This window comes from Ciona intestinalis, chromosome 9 (genome assembly GCF_000224145.3).
Source record: "Ciona intestinalis chromosome 9, KH, whole genome shotgun sequence".
NCBI classification, from domain to species: Eukaryota; Metazoa; Chordata; class Ascidiacea; order Phlebobranchia; family Cionidae; genus Ciona; species Ciona intestinalis.
In genome coordinates this window covers 4,536,991-4,560,435 of record NC_020174.2, presented here as the reverse complement: position 1 = coordinate 4,560,435, position 23,445 = coordinate 4,536,991, and the positions used below count along the sequence as shown (strand labels likewise).

The 23,445-nt window shown below is 36.2% G+C and overlaps 3 protein-coding genes across 8 annotated transcripts in view; 2 read left to right on the top strand and 1 right to left on the bottom strand.

Moving 5' to 3' along the window:
* Nucleotides 1-1,154: 1,154 nt before the first annotated feature.
* LOC100181216 (mitochondrial uncoupling protein 3) lies at nt 1,155-10,178 on the bottom strand. 6 transcript variants are annotated; one of them, XM_002129721.5, is made up of 7 exons: nt 9,965-10,177; nt 4,479-4,883; nt 3,824-4,325; nt 3,475-3,643; nt 2,980-3,161; nt 2,024-2,165; nt 1,155-1,828 (listed from the first exon to the last, which is right to left on the bottom strand). In XM_002129721.5, the coding sequence occupies exons 2-7, from the start codon at nt 4,749-4,751 to the stop codon at nt 1,690-1,692; spliced, it is 1,407 nt and encodes a 468-aa protein (XP_002129757.2). In that variant the 5' UTR covers nt 4,752-4,883; nt 9,965-10,177; the 3' UTR covers nt 1,155-1,689. The 6 variants fall into 6 exon arrangements, with proteins under 6 accessions (XP_002129757.2, XP_018669016.1, XP_026691568.1 ...); XM_018813471.2 differs by lacking the exon at nt 9,965-10,177 and adding an exon at nt 8,209-8,306; XM_026835767.1 differs by lacking the exon at nt 9,965-10,177 and adding an exon at nt 7,832-7,849.
* Nucleotides 4,890-7,830, top strand: LOC100178856. The gene is made up of 4 exons (XM_002129545.5): nt 4,890-5,413; nt 6,015-6,166; nt 6,592-6,827; nt 7,049-7,830. The coding sequence occupies exons 1-4, from the start codon at nt 5,273-5,275 to the stop codon at nt 7,624-7,626; spliced, it is 1,107 nt and encodes a 368-aa protein (XP_002129581.1). The 5' UTR covers nt 4,890-5,272; the 3' UTR covers nt 7,627-7,830.
* A 949-nt stretch (nt 10,179-11,127) lies between the features above and the next one.
* The window catches only part of ci-htf-1 (transcription factor), a 14,643-nt gene continuing 2,325 nt past the window's right edge, over nt 11,128-23,445 (top strand). The window contains exons 1-31 of the mRNA NM_001047991.1: nt 11,128-11,260; nt 11,669-11,824; nt 12,161-12,315; nt 12,643-12,788; nt 13,022-13,119; nt 13,204-13,287; nt 13,517-13,645; nt 13,950-14,054; nt 14,365-14,466; nt 14,585-14,653; nt 14,995-15,132; nt 15,276-15,378; nt 15,587-15,777; nt 16,047-16,172; nt 16,330-16,406; nt 16,648-16,787; nt 16,977-17,086; nt 17,294-17,507; nt 17,851-17,972; nt 18,343-18,491; nt 18,780-18,866; nt 19,342-19,486; nt 19,829-19,963; nt 20,149-20,352; nt 20,568-20,763; nt 20,914-21,005; nt 21,280-21,411; nt 21,642-21,737; nt 22,021-22,233; nt 22,727-22,799; nt 22,903-22,980. Coding sequence (NP_001041456.1) covers nt 11,675-11,824; nt 12,161-12,315; nt 12,643-12,788; nt 13,022-13,119; nt 13,204-13,287; nt 13,517-13,645; nt 13,950-14,054; nt 14,365-14,466; nt 14,585-14,653; nt 14,995-15,132; nt 15,276-15,378; nt 15,587-15,777; nt 16,047-16,172; nt 16,330-16,406; nt 16,648-16,787; nt 16,977-17,086; nt 17,294-17,507; nt 17,851-17,972; nt 18,343-18,491; nt 18,780-18,866; nt 19,342-19,486; nt 19,829-19,963; nt 20,149-20,352; nt 20,568-20,763; nt 20,914-21,005; nt 21,280-21,411; nt 21,642-21,737; nt 22,021-22,233; nt 22,727-22,799; nt 22,903-22,980 — 3,859 coding nt within the window. The 5' untranslated portion in view covers nt 11,128-11,260; nt 11,669-11,674. The remainder of the gene's footprint in view (nt 11,261-11,668; nt 11,825-12,160; nt 12,316-12,642; nt 12,789-13,021; nt 13,120-13,203; nt 13,288-13,516; nt 13,646-13,949; nt 14,055-14,364; nt 14,467-14,584; nt 14,654-14,994; nt 15,133-15,275; nt 15,379-15,586; nt 15,778-16,046; nt 16,173-16,329; nt 16,407-16,647; nt 16,788-16,976; nt 17,087-17,293; nt 17,508-17,850; nt 17,973-18,342; nt 18,492-18,779; nt 18,867-19,341; nt 19,487-19,828; nt 19,964-20,148; nt 20,353-20,567; nt 20,764-20,913; nt 21,006-21,279; nt 21,412-21,641; nt 21,738-22,020; nt 22,234-22,726; nt 22,800-22,902; nt 22,981-23,445) is intronic.

The window sequence follows — 23,445 nt, the reverse complement described above, 5'->3', positions numbered from 1 at the left end:
ACTTCTCGTTGGCTTTTCTGTCAATGTTGATGTACTACTGATGAAAGGGTGTTTGAGTATACACAAACAACCAATTGGTAATGTGTGGCTGATACAAAGTATGAGTGTCTCTTTTAAAAGGTGTCTTTCACACAATAATATACCTGGCAGCAACAACATGTCTATATATACAACAACCGCCAAAAGTTCCTTTTCACACTTATAATACACCTTGCACCAACAAAGTATGCAAACAATTTTCAGAAGATATCTTTCACACTTATTACACAAACACAAAGATTCAATTTATTGAAACTAACAACTTCTGAGTGAGAATAAGGTTTAGTGGAAACAATTTACAATTTCACATACATGTTACAACTGGCGTGTAATAATTTATGGGCAAATTCACATTTTCCTTTTATTTGTTGGTGGACAAGTGCCCTATTTTAACGTTCGCCTCGGATTCATTGATTTTTCCACATACTTATAAAGTGTCAACAAAGTATTTTGTTTTTATTTCAAAAAACGTCTTTGGAGAACTTATACGATTCTTCAAATTGTCCAAGTCTAAACAGACAGACTTATTGTTTGTTTGAAATGCAGTCTGTGAATTTAAAATTAAATAAAAAACGATTTAGGCCTATACATTTTACACGCCTGGCCACAAGTAACAATACCATAAAAAGAAATATGAATTAAATTTAAACGTATTCATAACGAGACATTTACGCGCCAATACTACGTTTCAATCTGCCCACTTCGTATTTCTGAATACCATAATGGTGTAAAAACCGAGTATCAACCTTTGATGACATGTGGTCAATAGCGGTGCGCCGCTATTTATATGCACTCGACCAGTCTTGATTGACAGGTTTTTAATTAACACCTTTTCATTCCATTTAGAAGTAAACAAAGAAAATTCAAAGAAATATAAAACAATATTTTTACGACTCCACATGGGGCTGTTTAATTGTTTAAAATAGCCTACGATTAGGATATCTGGATATTTCGTGTTGAAGGTGTCCCATCTTCCCTTATTCCACTATATAATTTCATATGTTTCACCACAGTAAATTAGTTAAATGACGTCATCGAATATTGGACCGTAAATACTCGGAAGTTTGTATCTCATCCCATCCATAGTAACTATATACAAAAATCCAAACTGTTTTAGCGTAAGAATTTCTTTTATTTTTGTGGAAGCGGAGTAACGCAAATGGGATAAATCATTGCAGTTTCATGATTAGCTGTGCGTTTGAATCAGTAAAATATTTAAAGTAACTTAAAAAGTGTTGCTCTGGCGCAATGTTTACAGCAAGTAAGTGCACAGAAAGCACTCGGTACTAAAATTTAAGAAAAAAAAAATAAAAACGAATATAGGTTGTGGAACAGCTGCCAGTACAGCTTCCAAAAAGGCGTACACGGTACGCAAGTTTTACGAAATGTTGTTAAAATACGAAGATCACCAGTACGGCATGTGATACAAGGTGTGCAAGACACACATATATATATATTTGAGGTTTAACGTCACGATCTGTGCTGTGTACAATCCATGATTATTTTACATATCTGTGTATGGCCATAGTTCTATAACGTTTTTCGGTGGTTATAGTTGTGTCGCTTACATCGTCTCTCTATATATGTACAACATGATATGCAGATATGTACAATACTGTGTATGAGACGGTGTATACATACTGCTACATTTTAAGATGTAGCGGCAACATGGTTAATTTTCTTGACACGATGCTGGTTGTTGTATGCGTGTGCCAGGACCTTGTACTCTTCATACGATACAAACATCACGATATTCCAAGTTCCAAGACGAAGGTACGAAGGCACAAACCTGCGAGGGGTAAATGTGTTATATAGGCTTAAAAGTTTTACTAAAAAAAAACATTTTGTCATTCAAATTACCGAACCTGATAAAATAAAATAGTTAAATGACAAAGGAATAAAACTTTGAATTATGTCGCTTATTTTTAAAGTGTGGGTAATAAGGAATGTAGGTATGCAAACGAGTCTCCGTCTGAGTACTCACCCTTTATAAAAAGCCTTCATTCCTTCCTGCATAAACAAAGTCTTGGTGCAATGTATTGGGTTCTTGTATGTACCCAACGGTGAATTCATGTATCTCGTTTTTACAACATCGACGGGAGACGCTACCAATGTTGTAACGAAACCTGCATCAGTGAGATGATTAAAAAGAGAAAGTAGCTTACGTTAGTCCATATTAGTGTACATTGTAGCACTGATGCAATATAAAACAGTTAGAAAACAATTACTATTGTTTTAGTTTAAGATGGTTCGTTATAATAAATTGCAACATTGCAGATACTGTCTGTAACTCATCGTTATTAAATTAACGCCGAGGAAATACGCTTTCAATGACGTAATTACTTCAGCTGTAACTACAACTACGTATATTGTTGATGCATGACTAACATGGTGACCTAATTAGATGTCGTTTGCTTTTCATAACGTATCTGCAACACAGGATTGCATGCAACAATTTATATTTTATTGCTCTGTGACCACCAAGCAAACAAACCTACGTCATTGTAAACATAAAGTTGTTTTTTTAATAAAACGCTGATATTTTGTTACATTTTTGCGGAATTCCTTTGATGGGGTTATTTATGCAGGTTATGTGTCATCATACGTACTGAACGTGTTTCCACGGTTTTAAATTACACCGACTTTGCATTAGTTAATTTTACAGTATCTTTGTTTTTGTACTGGTACGCCAGGGCCATACAAATACTAAAAAAGCGTAACGACGGACTCTATGTTGGTATGTGTGGATATATGTCGTGTCAAACCAGGACATGGCAGTGTAAGAGGCGGCTTATGTTGATATATGTCGTGTCAAACCAGGACGTGGCAGTGTAAGATACGGTGCATGCAATCTAGTATGACTGTGTTTCGTGTTGGTTAATGTCGCCTGGGTAATATGTGGCTAAAAATAACTAAAGGTTAAAACAAAACCTATCTTACCTGAAATAAACGCAGAGGTGAAATGGCAGATCGGATTATCGTTTAAAATCTTATGATCCAGAATGAACTCCTTCACTAGGTCGTAGGTCACCAATTCACTGACGTTAACGACTGACAGCCGCGTTGCATTAGCGCCAAGACCTTTCCATAGCTCGGGTATACCACCATGACGAAATATGCTCCTGTGCCAAAAATATGTTCAGTACATAGCTTGACTTTCATCCACTTACTAATTCAAAATATATACTGGTGAAATCATGTTAGTTTAGTATGAATTGTGAGATTTATAGGTATATAGTACAGTTGGGTAATATGAGACAAGTTTTTATTCTCATTTTTCATCCCCATGTGACAGTAAACAAAGTCGTTCCCCATAATATAGGTTTATTGTTTAGTTCCATTTAACATTCGTTTCGTAATTTTTAAAGCGAACTTGGTTCCGTAATTTATAAAGCATCCAACCTGTATTAAAATGTAACTGCTATATCCGATTACCTGTATGCTTGTACTGATGACGTGTATGTTCTTTGAGAGGCGGGAAGACGCGTCTGGGCTTGCATTCTGATCTTCACTACTTCAGTAGGCTGGAACATTGTGGCGGCCATGATGGCAGTTGTAGCACCCGCCAAAATTCTCTGTGGGACTTGCTTGCTGTTTGTCGAGGCTGTGGGTAAAGTACGGAGTGAAAGAATGTAATTAATTTATCCTCGTGTGGCCGGGCAACGTTAGTCGTTACAGCACCGGTGTTGGGTAAAATATTTCGTTTATTGAAAACCTGATAACTCAATATTTTGGTGAAACAGTAATTAAAGTCAGAAACGCCATTGTCTGTCGGTAAACTTACTCGGTATCAGCTGCATGTAGAATCCCTTCACTGAATCGTAGAGGCCAATTCTTACAGCGCAAAATGACACTTGGCGCTGCAATCCTGCAGCAAAACCACCATAAAGACTGAGGAAGCCGTTCTGCTTTACCCCGTTGATTACGGTGCGGACCAAGCCAGCAGAGGACCGTGAGGCAGTAGATTGGCTTTGGGCTACAGCCGCAACACCAAAGTTGGTGCGTGCTGCGCCATAGGGCTTGATGGGCGATGGTACAATCTTCGAAAGCTTGGCGTTGTAAGCTGAGAACCTGATGGCTGTGGTTTTCTTTTGCAGGGAGGTTGTCATGGTTGTTGGTCTAAAGAACTTTTTCAAACCAGGTTTATCAAGCTTTTGTGATAAAGCGACTGCCTGCCGTTTGTAGATACCAGTAGATGATTCCCGTGCGCTCTCCACAGGAGCGAATTTCGTGGGCAGTGATGATGAAGGGTTGGCAGCTACTGGTTTCGCTTCTTCTCCACGGACCTATAGAAGTTAAGTTTATAGAGATGGTAACGTAAAACAAAACACTAGAAAAGGCAAATAATTACTTTGCACTTAAAAATAAGACCAAGAAAAACCTTGTTTAAACTTTATTTGAAGTTAACAATGGTTACAAGTAGTTAATGTGTAATTTACCATAAGCCAAACTTTCACTGTGTCTAGGGGAAAGGTCATGAGGTCAGCGGTGCAACCGGCCATTCCTGCGCTTGCTATCTTCAAAGACAGAGGCAATTGAGCATCTGCCGTCGACGAATGAGGCGACATTATGATATGTTCTTGGTTCCTCTTGTGTAAAATTGTAACTACCACTCTTGATTCTTTTGTCCTTGGCCTTTTATGTTGTTGTTGTTGTTGTTGTTTGTGTTGAAAACAGTTGATTTCGTTAACTGCAGTTTTTTCTGTATCCATTAAATTGGGAATTAACTGTGTTGTTGGGAAAATTTGTACGATTGTTCTGAAAGTTCTGTATTGTCTGAAAGTTTATTGTTCTTCGTTGAAGTTTGACATGCTGGTCGCATTGCAACTGTATCCCTTTGAGTCCTGTAAAAATATTAACGAAGTTTATAAATAACTATATGATTTTAAAAACAAATATTATTTCAACGCATGAATAGGGTTCACAAAATTACTTTTGCATATTGCGTTTTTCGTTTCGAATGTACACGACGAATAGTTCATACGGTAACCAGAAAACGAATAGCGACGTAAAAGGAAAACACACAACAAAAAATAACGTTTTGCGTAATTTTTGGGTCAAACTTTGTTATTGGGGAGAATTGTGACGTCACAAGAGGAGTATTTGCGTCAAACTGCATCTGCCAACCGTATCTAAGACAGAACTCTGATACTTCGCAGAAAAGCGCAAGCAATTAATCCTCTAATGATAAACGCTTCTCGAAAACTCTATATCATTTTGAAACGTGGGTGATATGGCATCATGTGCCTTTCCTTGTGCAATCACCGCCGAACGAATATGGAATCCCAATCTAACGCAACGCTCTCTTTTCTGGGACGAGCCAACGACTCGTGGACAAATTAAAGACATCAAACTGGATGACGAAGACAGTAAGGTTCGAGCCGTTACTTACACATATATACCTACGTAGTCATACTACGATTTGTTTTTGCAGAGACTTTTCATACGTAACGTGCTTGTATATTCGTAACCTACGTGTGAACTGCATATGTAGGCGTAATTAAGCTACGTTTGCAAACCACTGCAACACGACCAACATAATATGCTGTGACGTACTGCACTGTATTATATTACCCTCATACCATCTGTCTGTTAGCAATTTTAAACATGTTTACCGATTCAAAAAAGTAAAGTTAAAAAAAACATTGCCGCTGACCAAAAACAACACTATATAGCCAAGCGTATTAAGTGAAACAATAAGTAGTCTGGTTTATCGACGATTTATTTTTAAAGGTATTTCGTTTTTGCTTTTTAGTGACTTTTACAGCGCATCTCACTACCCCCGCGTATCTTAATTGCTACACATTTTATTGCGCTTCGGAGGCAACTAAACTCTTATTTTATAGACCCACTGCGGGCGACCAATTTAAATATACCTTTCAGATGTAAATCAACCTCTAGACCTACATTCTAGTTTACAATAGATGAAACAACCCGATTTGAACCTGTTATCTTTGGGTCTTGTTATTTTTCAGATACTGGACTTCAGCCGCCTCGAAACTGACATACTCCGAAACGTACTAGACGAAGAAGGCGAGCGAACTGAGCCGAACCGATGTGAAAACGTGATGGAGAATTTCCCATCATTTAATTACGTACCTATACCGATTCCACATACATTTACCAAGTGGGTCCAATATATGGAGTATAAAATAACAGCGTAATTTGGGTACTGGAAATATTGTCTGGGAAATCCATATAAGAATCTTATATACATTTCCGGATCGTGTTACGATGTTTACGAGTATTCACCAAAGCGTTGGTATGTGAATAAGGAACTTCGCGACGAAAATATTTTTAATCTACATTTCGTTTCAAAGCAAATATGAATATTAATCCTTGTTCCTGTACAGAACACCAGGTGCCCGACACTTTCGTAATACCCAAAGTTACACAAGACGTAAAACCCAAATTAATCGGTCAGTTCCTCATTTTACTCAAATTACTAATTTAACAAATCTGACTCCTCTGCAAATGAAAAGTAGAAAACATGTTTGTCTTGGAAAGTTAAACAAGCCGTGTTTTTCTAAACCTATTCTCCTAAACTCGCAGACTTAACCCAATCTTAAAATTATGTTCGATCGAGAGCATGAGGTCTCCGATATCCATGCACGACCATCAGGTTCGCGATGTTCAAAATATGGTCCGCAAGAATTTCAACAAAACTCAATGCATGGTAACGTCAGGCTCTCTCGAACAACAACAACACGCTTCTTCAGCAGCGAGGGCTAACGAATTGCTTAAACAATTAACACTGCCGAAAATGGTCCCGACTAGTTCGGTTTCAAGTACGTATACTTCTATTGGTAACAGTATACATAGGTAAATAGATTCACAGACAAACAGTGCCGCCTCTGGGTTATATCAAACGCAATAGGTTTAAGGAACGAGGTAGTCCAGTCTATATAAACTCACCATTAAACAATGTTTGGCAGTAAACAGCCGGTGTATTGATTATGTTAATACAGTGCCACAGTGCTGTACAACCTAACCACCTAAAACGTATCAGATTACAATTCATCACTCATTCATATCCTGGGAAACGCACACCTGCCGAAGATTGACGATATCGCTGCAAACAACGCACAAGCAGCAGCAGAAGCGCAAAAAGCTACCTTGGGGTCGCCGTACCAGCAGCTACTCGAAAATCGATCGCCGGGGAGTTTTGGCGGTCCCGTGGAATCGACGTACGCCATTGGCACCGCCACGCCATCAGTTTTGAGGCAAGCTGCTTTGCGACCGAACGGGAAGGCCCCTTATATGCCTCGTGCAAAACCAAGCTACCTGGACCCTACTGCTCTGACCACCCAAGTACCGCAAGCCTGCCCAAAGCAGAAGTTGACACCAATACAGAAACACATTCTAATCCCTCGGGTCCAAGGCCACCGGTTCGCGGGCAATAACAACCAGCATTGTGGAGATAGCGATTCGTCACGGGGCAACGGTGGTTTTAGACGACGACTCGCACCTCGTCTCGCTGCCAAACATAACCAGAAATACAAGTCGCCGGTGGTGTCCAAACCAGAAGCCAAAACCTTCGCCCAGATCGTCGCCGAAACACGCCCGGAGGCCAACGCACGGAACTAACTTCATTCTGCAGGAACCTTACTTTACATTGAGAGGAATATGCTGGCTTTCTTTGGCCATGGATTACTTTATGTCAATTTAGATTATTCATTTTTAAATCTATTTTCTATCATTTCTACGTCTATATGTTTTCCGTGTTGATTTCCAATTTTGGCGAGCAGTATCTAGTATATGCATTTTACAATAAAGCACCCTGACATTCTACCTGCGGTTTCGAGGGATCCAGCACGCCACACCACCGGTCGTGATCTATTAAAATATAACAACCCGTGGTGTGATTTATACTAACGCCATCTCGCGCGTCATCGCAGTTACGTATAAGCCTCGCCCCGATACGCCCTCATCGTTAACCAATCAGAAGGCTGCGTTAACTGGCACAGCCAAATCCACCACTTTCTCATCTTTTAAGCCGCGATCGTCAAACTGGCATATTTTGCACGTTTTTTTTTTTCGATAAAACGCAAACTTGCTTTCTGACTATTTGTCTGCATTTTTCTAAAATAAGTGAGTTGGTCGTACCACTTTACTTAGTAGGCCACGAGATTGCGAATATGTGGTAACAACAAGGCAAAATTTAATCACCTTAATTTAGTAACTTATTTCTTTTATGAATCGTTGGCTTTAACAAAGACGTGCTGACCGATAACAGAGATCTTAAAAATGGCAAAGATCCAAACAGACCTGATGCGCCTTTACCCCGGAGACAACAACAATGAACTCTACCACACAGAGCTACTGCTCTAAGTCACCGTTACGGTCGGTTGCTGGACTAAATTGCCGCATAAACAAGCACGACTGGTCCAAATGTTAAAAATATAACCCTTCGCGGACACAAAGACGCCATACGTCGCTGCAAACGAACAAAGAGATTTTGCGTCATTTGCAGGGACGACTAATCAAAAGCAACGGTTAATTGGATGCACGCCGTTTATTGTGTATTCCAGATCGCACTGACCGTTTGTCATCGATTTTTAAATGCTATTGACATGTTTCGCAGTAGGAGTCGATACCCACCTGCACCAGTAAAGCTGACAGCATTAATTCATAGTCGTGCAAATATCCATCATTAGCCTAATGTTTAATAAACATTACGTTCGCTGTTTCCAAATGCGGTTCGTAATCGCTTAACAAAAATTTCTATTCTGACTATACAGCAGTGTCTAATTGATCTTTACCTATATACTTAGGTAAACAGACTGTGCCCGTTGAGTTACCTATATAGCATACAACAACGTTTTTCATGTATGTCCGGAATATGTTGCTGATAGCTGGTGAGTGTTGTTTAGGTGTGATGAAATATGACGCCATATAAAAGAAAATCAGGGTGACCTATTTATGCGTCAAGAATTTATTGATGTTTATTTATATTTTACTGGTATTACATCAGAATATGTGCCAAGTCACATAAACATTTATTTTCTTTTTGTACACATCATAGCCGGCTTTATTTAATAGCTACATTTGGTTTGATATCCTGACCGATATTTAACAAAACGACATAATAGATGTTACAAACTACCAACAGAGCTATATTTGGACAAATGAGGCCGGACGTGTTTGTCTAAACACGTATTGCGGTGTTGTTTAGTGTTTTTGTTTATATCTACGTGTGAAATTTCTTCTGAGTGTTTTGATTAATTTTTTAAATTGCGTATTCAATGACTTCCCATTGTCTGAAGTGAAAGAGTTGCGTCATCTGCTGTCGTCATTGTTCAAACTGCTGAGGCGACAATGTTACCACGCGGTAATTCTGATTGGCTGATGGTCGATTTCGCAATCCGCCCAGCCCACTGTTTCAGCCAATAAGAGAACGTGCCGATGGCAGCAAACAAAGAAAACCCGCGTCATTCGGCCGGTTTCCTGCCGTGAAAAATTGCGAGGGAGCGAATTGAACTCTGTTTACACTGTTTTATTAGCGATGTCAACAGCGCTCGCAGTTTTTCATGACTAAGAGTAGATACAGAAAGCATCGGTTCAAGCTATCATATATTTTTTTGAGGCGTGGACATGATGAAACACGTCATTCAAGCCCAAAGTTGCCATTCCACAAAAAAAAACTAGTTACACAAGTTTCCACATATAACCCATATAGGTATTTTCCTCAACATTGCTTGTGGGCGAGTTGTTATCTTGTACGAAATGAAAAGCATAGATTAAATTACGTAGACCTCATATGCTTAAAGTACCATGGAATTGCTCTACACGTCGGTACATTCATAATGTATGTGCTATATCGATTTATTTTTTCACTGTGTGCGTATATACTATGTAACACAAACCAAACCATTGACGCTTTCTAACACATTTCTTACAGAAAACATTAAAACAAACAACTTACCAGAAAAATTCTTCGTTCATACTATGGATTATTTTCTTAATAAATCTGAAAAAGAAACGTTTTAAATATCCTAACGAACCACTAAGAACATTCTGCCTTTTCTAACTATAAGACCAACGCTACAGAGCAACCTCCCGACTAGACAGAATACGTTCAATCCCTGGACGTATTTACATTATGCCCAACTGTGTGACCGCTCACGCATTCGCTTACTGGTTGGCTGGACTGCTAGGCTACTGTGTAGTTAGAAAACTCCAATCGACCAGATCTCCGGCCCTTTTTTTATTACACTTATGTATCAAACACGATAAATCGATGCCAAATGTGATGTATATTTTTAATAGGCACATTACAATCAGAGCCATAGAAATACCGAGTAGTCCAACCCATTGTTACGTAAAAGACAAATTGAACGCCATCTTGTTTCCAAAATAACACAGTAGGTATAGGGAAAATGCATGTTTTTCGGTAAATTAGAGAAAAACTTGAGTCTAAAAACAAATTTAAAGGTTGAAAAGTGTAAAAAACAAGTGTTATTTGTTTTCTGTATCAAAAAAAGTCAAAAAATGGAATTAGAAGCGGTTGATTTGTGACATTTTAGTCATTTAATGGGGGTAAATTTATATGTTTTTTCAAAAAAATGTTTGGTAATGTAAATAGAAGCTGTTTTACGCCTTTCCACAAAAGGAAATCGCAAATAAAACTCAACAAGTTCGTTTAAATTCATTGCGAAAGTCACCGCTTTTGCTCTATTTTGAACACACAAAGACGGCAGTTGGACTACTCGGTGTTTTTACGACTCTGATTACAATCAGATAAATCAAGGGGACTAAATCAAACTTAAACCGTGCGCTCATCTGATTTAATAGTTTTGTTTTTGGCGCGCAAATTTTTAATCTTTTCTCGTTAAGTTTATTTTGAAGTTGAGGTTTTGTTTTTTTAATGAATGTCTTGATGTTTACAGCTTATATAAGATTTATCTAGGTTTATCTATTTGATCGCATCGGTGTACAAAAGATTAATAGCTTAGGTTCAGTATAGCACCTAATAGTCTACGACGGTTCGGTGTTCTGAATCGACAAGCTGTTCTCTCTTTTAAACCGCAGCAGAGTTTTAAACAGTTCACCGCAGTTAGAATTTAAACTTACTGTTTTCAAAAGACTTTTCAAACAGGTACGAAAGAGATCGTTCGAGCGGATTTGGCCTTTAAATCCTAATATTCGCCATATGTTTGTTGTTAAACTTATATCCTACTGACGCTACTGTCTGTGCGCTGTGCCTACTGTATCGTTAGAGGTTGGTAGTATCTAGAATGTAGTTATTTGTTATAGGGGTGAGAACATATTAAGGGGCTAGAGGTCACATGGGTTTAACAGTCAGATAACATGCGAAGGATTCTTCAGTAGCACCTTTTTTTTATTTGATTGATGGTTACATTATAGTAGGGTAAGAAGATGGGACACCTTTCCATTATGTTTTCCCATCTTATTTGGTAGTAAACAAAGAACATTTAAAAATTATGAAATTATAAAACTGTACTCTCGCGACTTAAATAACCCTTGTTAATTGTTTGAATCACAATCAAAATGTTTTGAATTTTGATGTTATGTACTAAAGGTGTCCCATCTCCCCCACCCTGATATATTCCTTATTTAATTGAAATGGAAATTTTTCTGTTAAGTTTATATTTGTATTTACACCAAGGTCAGTATGCTGAATGGAGACTTGCCAAAAACTCCTCCAGGAGGAGGAGGGAAGAAGAGATTGTCTGTGGAGCGGATTTATCAGAAGAAAACACAACTGGAGCACATTTTGTTACGACCCGATACTTACATAGGTTCTGTGGAACCTGTTACACAAGTACGGTGACATTTTTGATAAACTGTGGTTAAAAATATGCCAACATTTAATTTGGTTGGGTCACCTACTATAGTGGTTTAATAGTATTAAAACCTTTTCAGGTTCTCAAAATATGTTTGAACACGAGTGCTATTCCTTAGTGTTTTGACTCAGGCAACATGGGATAACTGGTTTAAGGCATTGTGGCTGTTATTCTTAATATTGACTAATTGACTATGTGTCCATTCACCTATACTTAAACATGCAAATGAAATGTTACAATATGTTCCCATAAAAGGATTAAATTTATTTTAAAATATCTGTGGACCAATTTTGACTCATCATTTCATCCACCAGGCAATGTGGGTATATGATGAGGGGGAGGGTATGGTAAACAGGGAAATCACTTTTGTACCCGGTCTTTACAAAATATTTGATGAGATTCTCGTCAACGCAGCCGACAATAAACAGAGAGATCCGAAAATGTCAACAATCAAAATCACAATTAACCCGTAAGGTTCCAGCCTATGATTTTTATTCCCCTAATTATGTACACATTTAATTTTCTTTAAGATTTTTTTGGGAGTCTTAACATTAAATTTTCTCACAGTCGTTATAACAGGGTTTCTTAAACTTTTCCACACCCTCAATCCACAAACTGTTCCCCAGGTTTATAAAATTTTTTCCAATCTGGCTTATGTGTACTGTTAAAAAAGTTTAAAAAAATCAATAAATTTGGTCATTCACACAGTTTTGGTAGCCGCCACATCATTTATTTTGCTTTTTATAATAAATATTATTATTATTATGATTTTAATAATAAACCGTGTTTTTCACAGTGAGAAGAACTTAATCTCAGTATGGAATGATGGTAAAGGTATTCCTGTAGTTGAACACAAGGGAGAGAAGATGTATGTTCCCGAGATGATCTTCGGACATCTTCTAACATCCAGTAATTACGATGATGATGATAAGAAAGTCACTGGTGGGTGCATGGGTTGTTCTTTATCAAACACTAGTTTTTGTATTCAATTTTTTAAAAATATTTTTGTCTTTGTATTGAAAGTTGCATAATATTGTCTTATTTATGTTTCTGTATTTAAATTTTTAAATATTAATTTGGTACTCTCTTCTCTGTCACACAAATCTTTAAGTGAGGTCGATTAACTAGTTTTTACATAAAAGGGTTTCTGTTTATTTACTTTTTTATGTGTTTAGGTGGCAGAAATGGTTACGGGGCAAAACTCTGCAACATTTTCAGCACCAAGTTTAAAGTAGAAACGGCATCTAAAGATGAAAAGATGTATTTCTCCCAGGTATAAGTCTTAATAATTTTGTTTTTAAATTTTGAGCCATGTCATTCATGTGGAACATTTTATTACATGATTTTCTTGTTGCAGTCATGGTCAAAGAACATGTCAAAAGCTCATGACAAAAAAATTGTCTCATATGAAAAACCGGACTTCACCTGTGTGACATTTCATGTGAGTTTTCACAAATACTGCATGACATTAAGTTAAATAACTTTATATTTACAGAATAGAACTGTACACTCTTTTGATTTTAAGTAAGAAATTATAGCATAATAAAAAATCGAACTTTAAATTTGTATTGCTGCAGTCCAGTCTCACCCTTGCATATATCTAACTACTAAAATAATTCTAACAGCCTTGTTGATATCTATAACGACATATTCTTAATTTTTCATTTTAGCCAGATCTAGAGAAATTCCACATGGAAAGTTTAGACAAAGACACAGTTGCTTTGTTGTCACGCAGAGCTTATGATATAGCAGGGTCTACAAGCGGGGTCAAGGTTTTTCTAAATGGTTCAAAGTTACCAGTAAGTACTCGTAGTGAAAACTGTAACAATAGTTTACATGCGCCGAGTGCCATGGGGCAGTAGTTGGCAAGCCATCTTTTGGCCAAGAGGTTACTGATTTTTATGATTGGCAGGATAAATAAAATACTTTCATTCATTTTAAATGCTTTTACTGCAGTGGAAATCGACTGAGTAATAATGCATTTAAACTCTTGCATTTACAATTTAATTTAAAGTCTTATATCTTAAAATTATTGCAAGAGCCTATTTATATATTTTTTACAGAACATTTTACCAACTATTTTCTCAATAAAATGTCCATCAGGTCAAAAATTTCAAGGACTATGTTCAGTTATATGTGGCACAGATGCGAGATGATAATGGGGAGCCATTTAAAGTAATTCATGAACAAGTGAACCCACGTTGGGAGGTAATGTATCAAACACATCTTACAATACTGTCTGTCACAGTATATGTGTAAATTAGATCAAGGTTTCTTAATTGGTGTCTAGTAGCTGTTTAGAATGGCCGCAGATTGATTGGTGATGGGTCATACAGATCCTTTTGTTCATAGCCTTGTTACTTTAGAAGACTGACTACTGCAAGGGGTGAATGAAATAGCACGCAAAAATACAAATTGGTTTAAAAATCTTGAATTTGTATACTCATGGAGTGCGGAGCAACTTTGGTTTCAAAAGATATGAAACTGCTGTCGATTCTGAGTATAATATATTGTTTAGATCTGCCTTACCTCATCGGACAAAGGGTTTCAGCAAGTTAGTTTCGTGAACAGTATTGCTACAACTAAAGGTGGAAGACACACAGATTATGTGATTGATCAAGTAAGCATTATGTTAACAAATCGAACTTAATTTTAAAAATTATAATATGTGCATTAGTTTTGTTTAGTAAACTTTTACCAAAAATTCTTAAATTCCACATTTATGATCAATCTTGCAGGTGACGAAAAAATTAATCGAGGTTGTAAAAAGAAAGAACAAAGGAGGTGTGGAGGTTAAGCCTTTCCAGGTGAGTGAGAAAAACTGACTTATTCTGTATGGCTGAGGTCCTACAATGAGGCATACCAGGACCTAGGCGCCAAACCAGTGGTGGCAGGGTAGGCAGGTGAACCCTGTAAATTTCTGCATTGCATTTATCACTAAACAATGTAATTAAATTGTTCCAGAGGATTGTACCTTCCCTGCATTTAAAAAGTTTGGCGTCTTTGGAAAGGGTATATAGGCCAGAGTTGGCTTTTTACACTATACACCAGGGTGCTACTGCATGGATCTCATCACATTTTCAAGTTTTTTGCTTCCCAAAAAATAGCAACAACGACACCAACTCAAAAATTAAAATTTGATTTTTAGATTAAAAATCATTGCTGGCTATTCGTGAACTGTCTTATCGAGAATCCAACATTTGATTCTCAAACCAAGGAAAATATGACACTACAAGCAAAGAAGTTTGGTTCAAAGTGCAACCTCACAGAAAAGTTTTTAAAAATGGTCAGTTTAATGCAGTTTCATCAACAGTATGTGACCTTTCTTTATTTCCAAACAATAAACAGTGTTAAAACAGTTTATTCTTTATTTGCAAAAACGCAAATAAAAAACTACAATGCAATATTTGTTTCCCTTTTCACATGCAGGCCAGCAGCAGTGGGATCGTGGATAACATTATGAACTGGGTGAAATTTAAAGCTCAGAGTCAACTACAGAAGAAATCAGCAGGAAAGTCAAATAAACTTAAAGGTGAGGTTTCATAGGAATCTAGACCCTTCCTGTCAAATGTTATAGAAGTATTTACTCTGGTCCTCATACTGCATAAAACACTTGGTTTTAATATTACCTGCAAATAAAATTCTTTTTCTTTCCAAACTATCAGTGCCACATGCAGAAAAAATAAGGGTTCCAATTTTGTTCTTTAATATATCTTCTACAATATATTTCACATATGCAGGTGTACCAAAGCTGGATGACGCAAATGATGCCGGCACGAGGCATTCCCTTGATTGCACACTTATATTAACGGAGGGGGACTCTGCCAAAACATTGGCCGTGTCAGGACTCTCTGTTATTGGTAGGGATAAGTACGGAGTATTTCCGCTGCGTGGTAAACTTCTCAATGTAAGGGATGCATCGCATAAACAGGTGAGTGAGAATTTGGTCTATAAAAATGATTTTTTTTGGCATGGGGGTGCCCTATTTTTGAAAGGCCTGAGAGATTACAGACCTACCTTCAAGCTATGACTAAACATGATTTCCTTAGCAAAAGTCTTTAGACTCCCTTGCTTGATAAAATAGATATAAATATAAATTTTATAAATTATAAAAGTAGTTCTTTTTAAACATTTTTTAATGGTATGGCCAATGGGTCAGGGTGATGATTTTGATTATAATTCTTTCTACTCTACGTACAGATAATGGACAACATAGAAATCAACCACATAATCAAGATAATGGGGCTTAAATACAACAAGAAATACGAAACAGACGATGATTTAAAATCATTGAGATACGGAAAACTTATGATAATGACAGATCAGGTGAAAAAGATTTTTTGGGAAAACAAATGTATTTTCACAGTTAACTATAAAACAGTGTATGGCTAGAATTGGTTCACAAATTTATGATTTATCTGTTATATTTCGCTGTCTTATTATCACTATATTCAGTTAAATAATTTACTTTTTCCATGCCCAGGATCATGATGGCTCTCACATCAAAGGATTGTTGATCAATTTCATTCACACTAACTGGCCAAAAATGCTACAGAGAAGGTATTTATATTTACAGGCCCCAAAATTTAGCAGGTTTTTTATCTTACATTTCAGTTACAATAAGACCCACCAAAATATGTGGCAGTAGGATTCATTGAGCTTGTTTTTTAATGAAGCGAAAATGTAAAAATATTAAGCCAAAAAGCAATAAACCAAATGGTTGCTATATTTCATTAGGCTTGCTATTAGGTAAACTACAAATTTATGATTTTGTTTCATTAGTTTAAATTTAAAATTTTAGAATGCTTGAAGAATTCATCACCCCCATTGTTAAAGTGACAAAGGGAAGTCAAGTTCTTTGTTTTTACACAATCCCGGAGTTTGAAGACTGGCAGAACACGATAGAAAATCCAAAGTCCTGGAAAGTGAAATACTACAAAGGTTTTTATTTTTTACTATTTGGGAAAACACCAGTTTTGGTATCATGCACATTTTTGTTTAGCACTATTTCTGTTAATACACATACATATCAATATATATAAAAAGAAAAAACAACCTATATATATATATATATATATACTATACAAGATTGGTATTTTAAATTTAAGGATTGTTACATCACAATTTCAGGACTGGGAACGTCTACATCAAAAGAAGCTAAGTCATACTTTGCAGATATGCTGCGTCATCGTGTCAGATTCCGATATTCTGGAGCTGGTGATGACGGCTGTATTGATATGGTTGGTTGAACTTTATATGAATAAATGAACGTAACGACAGGCGTTATAACACGGGTCTTCTGTTTTGGTCCAAATAAACCAAAGCCATGACTTACATTAGTGGCAGGTCCTGAAACTTTAGCATAAGTACCAAAATAACCGTAAATCAGTCACATAACTGCATCAGAACCTTATTTTGAGCACAAACACAACACAAAACTTTTCCAGGCTTTTAACCGAAAACGTGCGGACGACCGAAAGGAATGGCTTACCAACTTTATGGAAGAAAGAAGATTATGTAGATTAGACGATCGACCTGAACCTGGTACTGATCTCTACTCAGCTGATACTAGAACCCTCTCGTACTCGGATTTCATTAATAAGGAGCTTGTGATGTTTTCATGTGCTGATCTTGAACGTTCAGTACCTTCGTTATGTGATGGTAAGTGATTTAGGTGGGACAAAGGGCCACCTGCAACTATATCTTGCATCCCAGGTCCCAAAGGTATTGACATGCTTGCTGTTGGACCTCACCATTATACAGTAAAAACATATTTGATTATGAATATGGTTATACAAGACTTGCCTTTATTTCAAACTATTTTAAACAAGCTTTTTATTTTTTAACAACTCCTTTAAAAAAAATTTTTTTTGCTCTCCGCATTTGGCATATAAATATAAAAATTGAATATACTAAATTTTAACATTCTCGGTGCCATTTTTTAGAAAACTAGTTTTCTAACTTTAAGTTGATTTATCTCATTATCTTAATTTCTTCACTTTAGGTTTAAAACCTGGCCAGCGAAAAGTTCTGTACACTTGTCTGCGACGTAACGACAAACGGGAAGTGAAAGTCGCCCAGTTAGCTGGCTCCGTCGCTGAATTATCAGCTTACCATCATGGAGAGGTAAAACAAATAATTTGTTTTTTTCTTGTGTTGGTTTTGGTAACTTTTCTGGTGGACGTGTGTTATTTTTGTTACGTTTTTTCCCTGGCCATTTCTTAGAGTATTTTTCTTGAAACAGGGGTGAAGTCTTATGTATAAGTACCTCAATTTTACACCTTAAATTAGGTTTTAGTGTTGTGTTTGGTGTTTATACAAAACGAGCAGAGACCAAAATATTTTGCTTTCACCACATTAAACAATCAGGTCCCTTATCCATAATGAACATTAAGTGTAACGGTATTTTCACAATGTCACTCTAGATTTTGTTAAAAATCAAAAAACAACTCAGCTATGGTGTCTTTTATAACTTCTACCTACCCCTACCCCTCAGCAATCTTTATTGGGCACAATAATCAACATGGCGCAAAACTACGTGGGTTCCAACAACCTTAATCTGTTACAACCTATCGGACAGTTTGGAACAAGATTACACGGCGGAAAAGATGCTGCGTCGCCCCGTTATATCTTTACCATGCTAAGGTCATACACTTCTCCAAGTTGGAGAAGCTGTTTTAAATATCTATAAATTTAATATATAATTTTTTTTTGTTAAAAAAAAGCAAAGAAATTTGTTTGTTGTGTGGAAAAGTTTAGAATATAAAGTTTGTTTCTTTTTTTGTTTTTTTAAAAACTCCGCTACTTAGCCCTAAAGTATAGTTTTTAAAAAAATTTTTTGCTAGGTGCAAATGTAGTTTGCTGTTTGGAAAGTGCATTGTACTTTAATCAACCTCTTTAGTTAAAATAAAAGTTGATCAAATTAAATTTCAGTCCCTTGACCCGTCTTCTCTTCCCACAAGTTGACGAGAATTTACTGACGTGGCAATATGATGATAACCAGAAGGTTGAACCATCATGGTGAGTTAGTGTGTGTGTGTGTGTGTTTATTACATATGGGTAAGCATGTGACTTTGTCCTCCCATGTGGATTGGAGGACAGTTTTATTTATGGGTGACATTTTAAAAATAAAGTTATAGTAGGGTGGGGGAAAATGGGACACCTTTTCAATCTATTTTCTTGTCTCGTTTGATAGTAAACAAAGAACATTCAAAGTTTATAAAGTCGTATTCTCACGACTTCACCAGACCGTTGTTAATTGTTTAAAACATGATCAGGATATTTGGATAATATGTGCTTAAGGTGTCCTATTTTCCCCCACAACTATACATATTCTAAATAAAATAATGAACTTGTTTTTTTTTATGCATTTTAAATAATATTTGCTCTGTAGCTAAAAAGTTTCCAATATTGAAAATGATGTATGTCTCTTTTCTCTTGTTGTGTAAATAAAAGAGATAACTGATTATAAAATACAACAATTCCTATTTTAAAGGTATTGCCCCATCATACCCACAGTATTAGTGAATGGTACTGAAGGTATAGGGACAGGATGGTCAACTAGAGTTCCAAACCACGATATCAGAGAAGTTGTGAAGAATATTAAAAGATTAATTAATGGGGAAGAACCAGTTCCTATGGTGAGTTCTGTGTTTTTGTTACTTTTCTTTCTTATTTTGTTTTGTATGTAATTGTTTTTTGTAAGGTTTGAATTGTTAGTTTTAGTAAATTGTTAGGTTTTTATAAGCTTTTATTTCAACTACATATGTGTTTTTGTAACTTAGTGTTATTTGTGTATTATTTTTGCAGGAGATGGGGTTTTAATTGAAATTTTTACAATTGTATACTTTTTTCATTACTATGTTTTGTTTGTAATTTAGCTCAATGATATTCCTATATGTATATATATATATATAGGAATATATCCTGCAAATGAATATTTCCTGGGTTTTAATTTTTTCGTAACTTTCAATTTCACCCAGCTACCAAGTTACAAAAACTTCCGTGGTACCATTGAAGAAGTTGAAGCGAATCGTTACGTGGTATCGGGTGAAGCCGCACTCATCGACGATCAAACTGTAGAAATAACTGAGCTTCCTATTAAATCATGGACACAGGTAAACAGGAATTGGTATTTATTTGGTTCTTATATTAAAATATGGAAAACAAATATACATCACTATTTTCTTGACTTTATTTTTCAAGACCTAATATAGATGGTTAAGATACAGCAGAAAGGAAACAAAATTTGTGCAAATGTATGCAGCTACTAAGCCAACCGTAACAAGATATTTTTCACCAGGCTTACAAGGAGTCCGTGTTGGAACCACTGGTTGCGGGCACCGATAAAGCTCCTCAACAAATCTTAGAATACAAGGAATATAACACGGATATCACTGTGAGGTTCCTTGTCAAAATGGGAGCAGATAAATTGAAAACAATGGAAAGAAGTGGACTTCATAAGTTTCTATCACTACAGAATTCACTGAGCTGTAATAACACTTTGGTGGGTAAAAATATTCAAAAACTAGACCAACAAATATTCTGTTACTTCTGGCATAATGTAAATAATCTTTCAACGGCTCATCTGGTATAAAATATGTAATGTGTTTCCGACGTTTCGTCTGCCATCTATGTTATAACGACTGTCGTTTTCTGGTCATGCAAGGATAAAGCAAGCTACATTCACTCCAGCCAATCATTACATTCATTCATCACCAGGTTCTTTTTGATGAGTTTGGTCGTTTACGCAAATTCAACACCACGGTCGAAATCTTACTTGAATTTTATAAAATTCGTTCCAAACTTTACGAAAAACGAAAGGATTTTCTCACTGGGTTGCTTACAGCGGAGGCGGCGAAACTTACCAATCAGGCGAGGTTTATTGTCGAGAAAATTGAGGGAAAAATCAGCATATGTAAGTTGAGATTTTTTTTGGTGGCAATGTTGCATTCTGTTATACGGGTGTTATTTGACCCACTCTGCTGTCCCATGCTCTCTTAAATATAGCAAGACATTCCTAAAACACCTGTTATTTATCAACTGTCACTCCAACATTACTTTCTAGTTAACAAGCCAAAGAAAGTGTTGATCAAGATGTTGGTTGATAATAATTACGACTCTGATCCTGTGAAAGCTTGGAAAAACAGTATTGCTAAGGTGAGTTAAAAATTTTAATTTGAAAACATTTTCTGTGTAAGTCTTGGAGATTCTGTTGTGAAATATAATAGGCAACAAATACATTATGATTATACTGTGTTGAATTTATATTGTAAAACTTTTCTTGGATAAATGGCTTGTTTGTAACCCCAAAGCATTAATTTTATCTAAAATCCTCTGAAATAAACCATTTGTTGTTACTTGATTACTAGTGAGTGAGTGGAAAATATTTAATTTCAATAAAATAAATTTTAAATTGTTTGAAATTAAACAGAAAGTTGAAGAGAGGGCATCTGATGAGGAAGAGGAAGAAGTGGAAGATAATAAAGGTCCGGACTTTAACTACATCCTCAGTATGCCTCTGTGGAGTTTGAGCAAGGAGAGAAAAGATGAACTTCTAAAACAGGTGGGAATATTTTAAGGTTTCGTGTTATTTTTTTGAGATATTTTTTTTAGAGTTTTTTCTCTGCTTTTCATCCCATGTACCCTAAGGTTCTATATTGTCAAATTCTCGCATATGACATAAATAGTCCATGTCATTAGGGTCTAGATGTTGATTTTAAATGGTAAAATTTTTTAGTCCTCATTTTCATTATTTTAATCATCACATCATGATTAATCATGTTTTTTTTCCAGCGAGACGCAAAATGTGGCGAACTTGAAGAATTAAAGAAGAAAACACCGACACGGTTGTGGTTGGATGACCTGGATAAGTTTATGGAGGAATTAGATGTAAGTTGTGGTTTATAACTCAAGAGTTTCAAAATCTTTAAAAAAGCTGCCATTAATTTTAACTTTAAAAAAATTCTCCACCTTTTTCTATTCTATGTGGGTTAGGTTCCTGTCCAGGACGAGATTAAGGCCAGATTTTGACTGTTGGCCCACTTTTAGATAATCTGGTATAGATATTTTGTTTACTACCAAATGGAAAGGGAAAACTAAACGAAAAGGTGTCCCATCTTCCCCCACCTCACTATATATTTATTATTGTTGTTAAGTTCTCGTATTTTTTCAGAAAGTGGAACAAAAAGAGCGGGAAGATGCGATGATGTCCACTGAGGATGCTCCCAAGAAGAAGACGATGTTCGGAGTAAAGGGAAGAGGGAAGGGGAAGATGGTTGAGAAGAAGGAGACGAAGCCATCGGAAGATGCGATCCGTGTGGAACCGGTTATTGATGCAGCGTTGAAAGCAAGATTGACAACGCAAGAGAAGAAACCGAGGATTAAGGTCCGGATGTTGTTAATTAAGATCTAGTGTATTCTGTTACTTCTGCTACCAGGTCTAGTGTGAACAATCTTTTAACGGCTCATTTGGTATAAAAACGCAGTGAATAAAAACATAGTAAATTTCCTATTAAAAAGGTGAGGTCAAGGTGACCAGGTGTTGTGATGTTGAAAGAGTTGGACTCATTTTCCAAAAACTGACTTTTTGGTGGAGAATTTACAAGATTTTGTTGAACCTCACTTTTTATTTGTTGGAGTGAGATTTACTTGCCGTTATCATGCTAGAAAATAAGTGTGTAAAGATATGCGACGCCTACGTAAAGATATGCCACGCCTACGTAAAGATATGCGACGCAAGGTAGCAATATTAAAACCTCACGTGCTGCTTCGAGAATTGCTACAATATTTTTCATTTAATAGCTTACAAAGTGTTTACAATATTTGTTGCATTTGTTTATAGCGATATTTATTACAATTCCTTTTTAATTTACATACAGGTGAAAAAGGAAGACACCTCCATGAAAAAGATGGATACTTTCTTTAAGAAGGAGGGGAAATCAGATACTGAAAGTAAATATTTTTGTCTTTTACATTTTCTTGTACCAGATCTGTCTTCTAACCTGCTAACATGACCATGATAACAATTTCACTCATAACAATATTGTTCCACCAGCAACAACAGACGCTACAGACACGAATGACATCGATGCAGACGAACCACCATCTTTATTCAGTAGACTCAAAAAAACAGGTCAGATTTCACATTATGATGTCATAAACCAGGGTTTCTAAAAAATAGGTCAATTAAAAATAATATTAATATAACTAAATTTTAATTTGTCTCTTTGGTTTACGGTAGCGTAGATTTGGCATTTTACCAGTTTTCAAATATTTTAAAAGTATTTACAATTCAACATCACACACATACATTCTAAATATTGCTCATAATTTATTTTCAAAATTTTTTAACACGAGCTGACAGCCTACACTTTGATAGACCTGGTTTGCAAAAAACAATAATTGTAATATTAATCTGAAAGGTTTAATATTCCATCCAGGTGTAAAAGTTGGCACCAAACAAACTACTCTTGGCTTCAAACCAAACACAAAAAGCAAAACTTCATCGGGGGGTTCTGGATCTGACAGCGATTTCAAAATTGCTGCAAGCGACAATGACTCGGATAATTTGGGGCTGAGTCGTGCAAAGCCAAAGCGC

Excerpts from the sequence above, each read along its gene's own strand:
- LOC100178856 (XM_002129545.5), top strand. The coding sequence starts at position 5,273 with ATGGCATCATGTGCCTTTCCTTGTGCAATCACCGCCGAACGAATATGG. Across the intron at positions 6,167-6,591 it reads ATTCCACATACATTTACCAA|ACTTAACCCAATCTTAAAAT; the intron begins GTGGGTCCAATA and ends CTAAACTCGCAG. Across the intron at positions 6,828-7,048 it reads CCCGACTAGTTCGGTTTCAA|ATTACAATTCATCACTCATT; the intron begins GTACGTATACTT and ends AAAACGTATCAG.
- LOC100181216 (XM_002129721.5), bottom strand. The coding sequence starts at position 4,751 with ATGGATACAGAAAAAACTGCAGTTAACGAAATCAACTGTTTTCAACAC. Across the intron at positions 3,162-3,474 it reads TCATCAGTACAAGCATACAG|GAGCATATTTCGTCATGGTG; the intron begins GTAATCGGATAT and ends TTTTTGGCACAG. Across the intron at positions 1,829-2,023 it reads ATGAAGGCTTTTTATAAAGG|GTTTGTGCCTTCGTACCTTC; the intron begins GTGAGTACTCAG and ends TACCCCTCGCAG.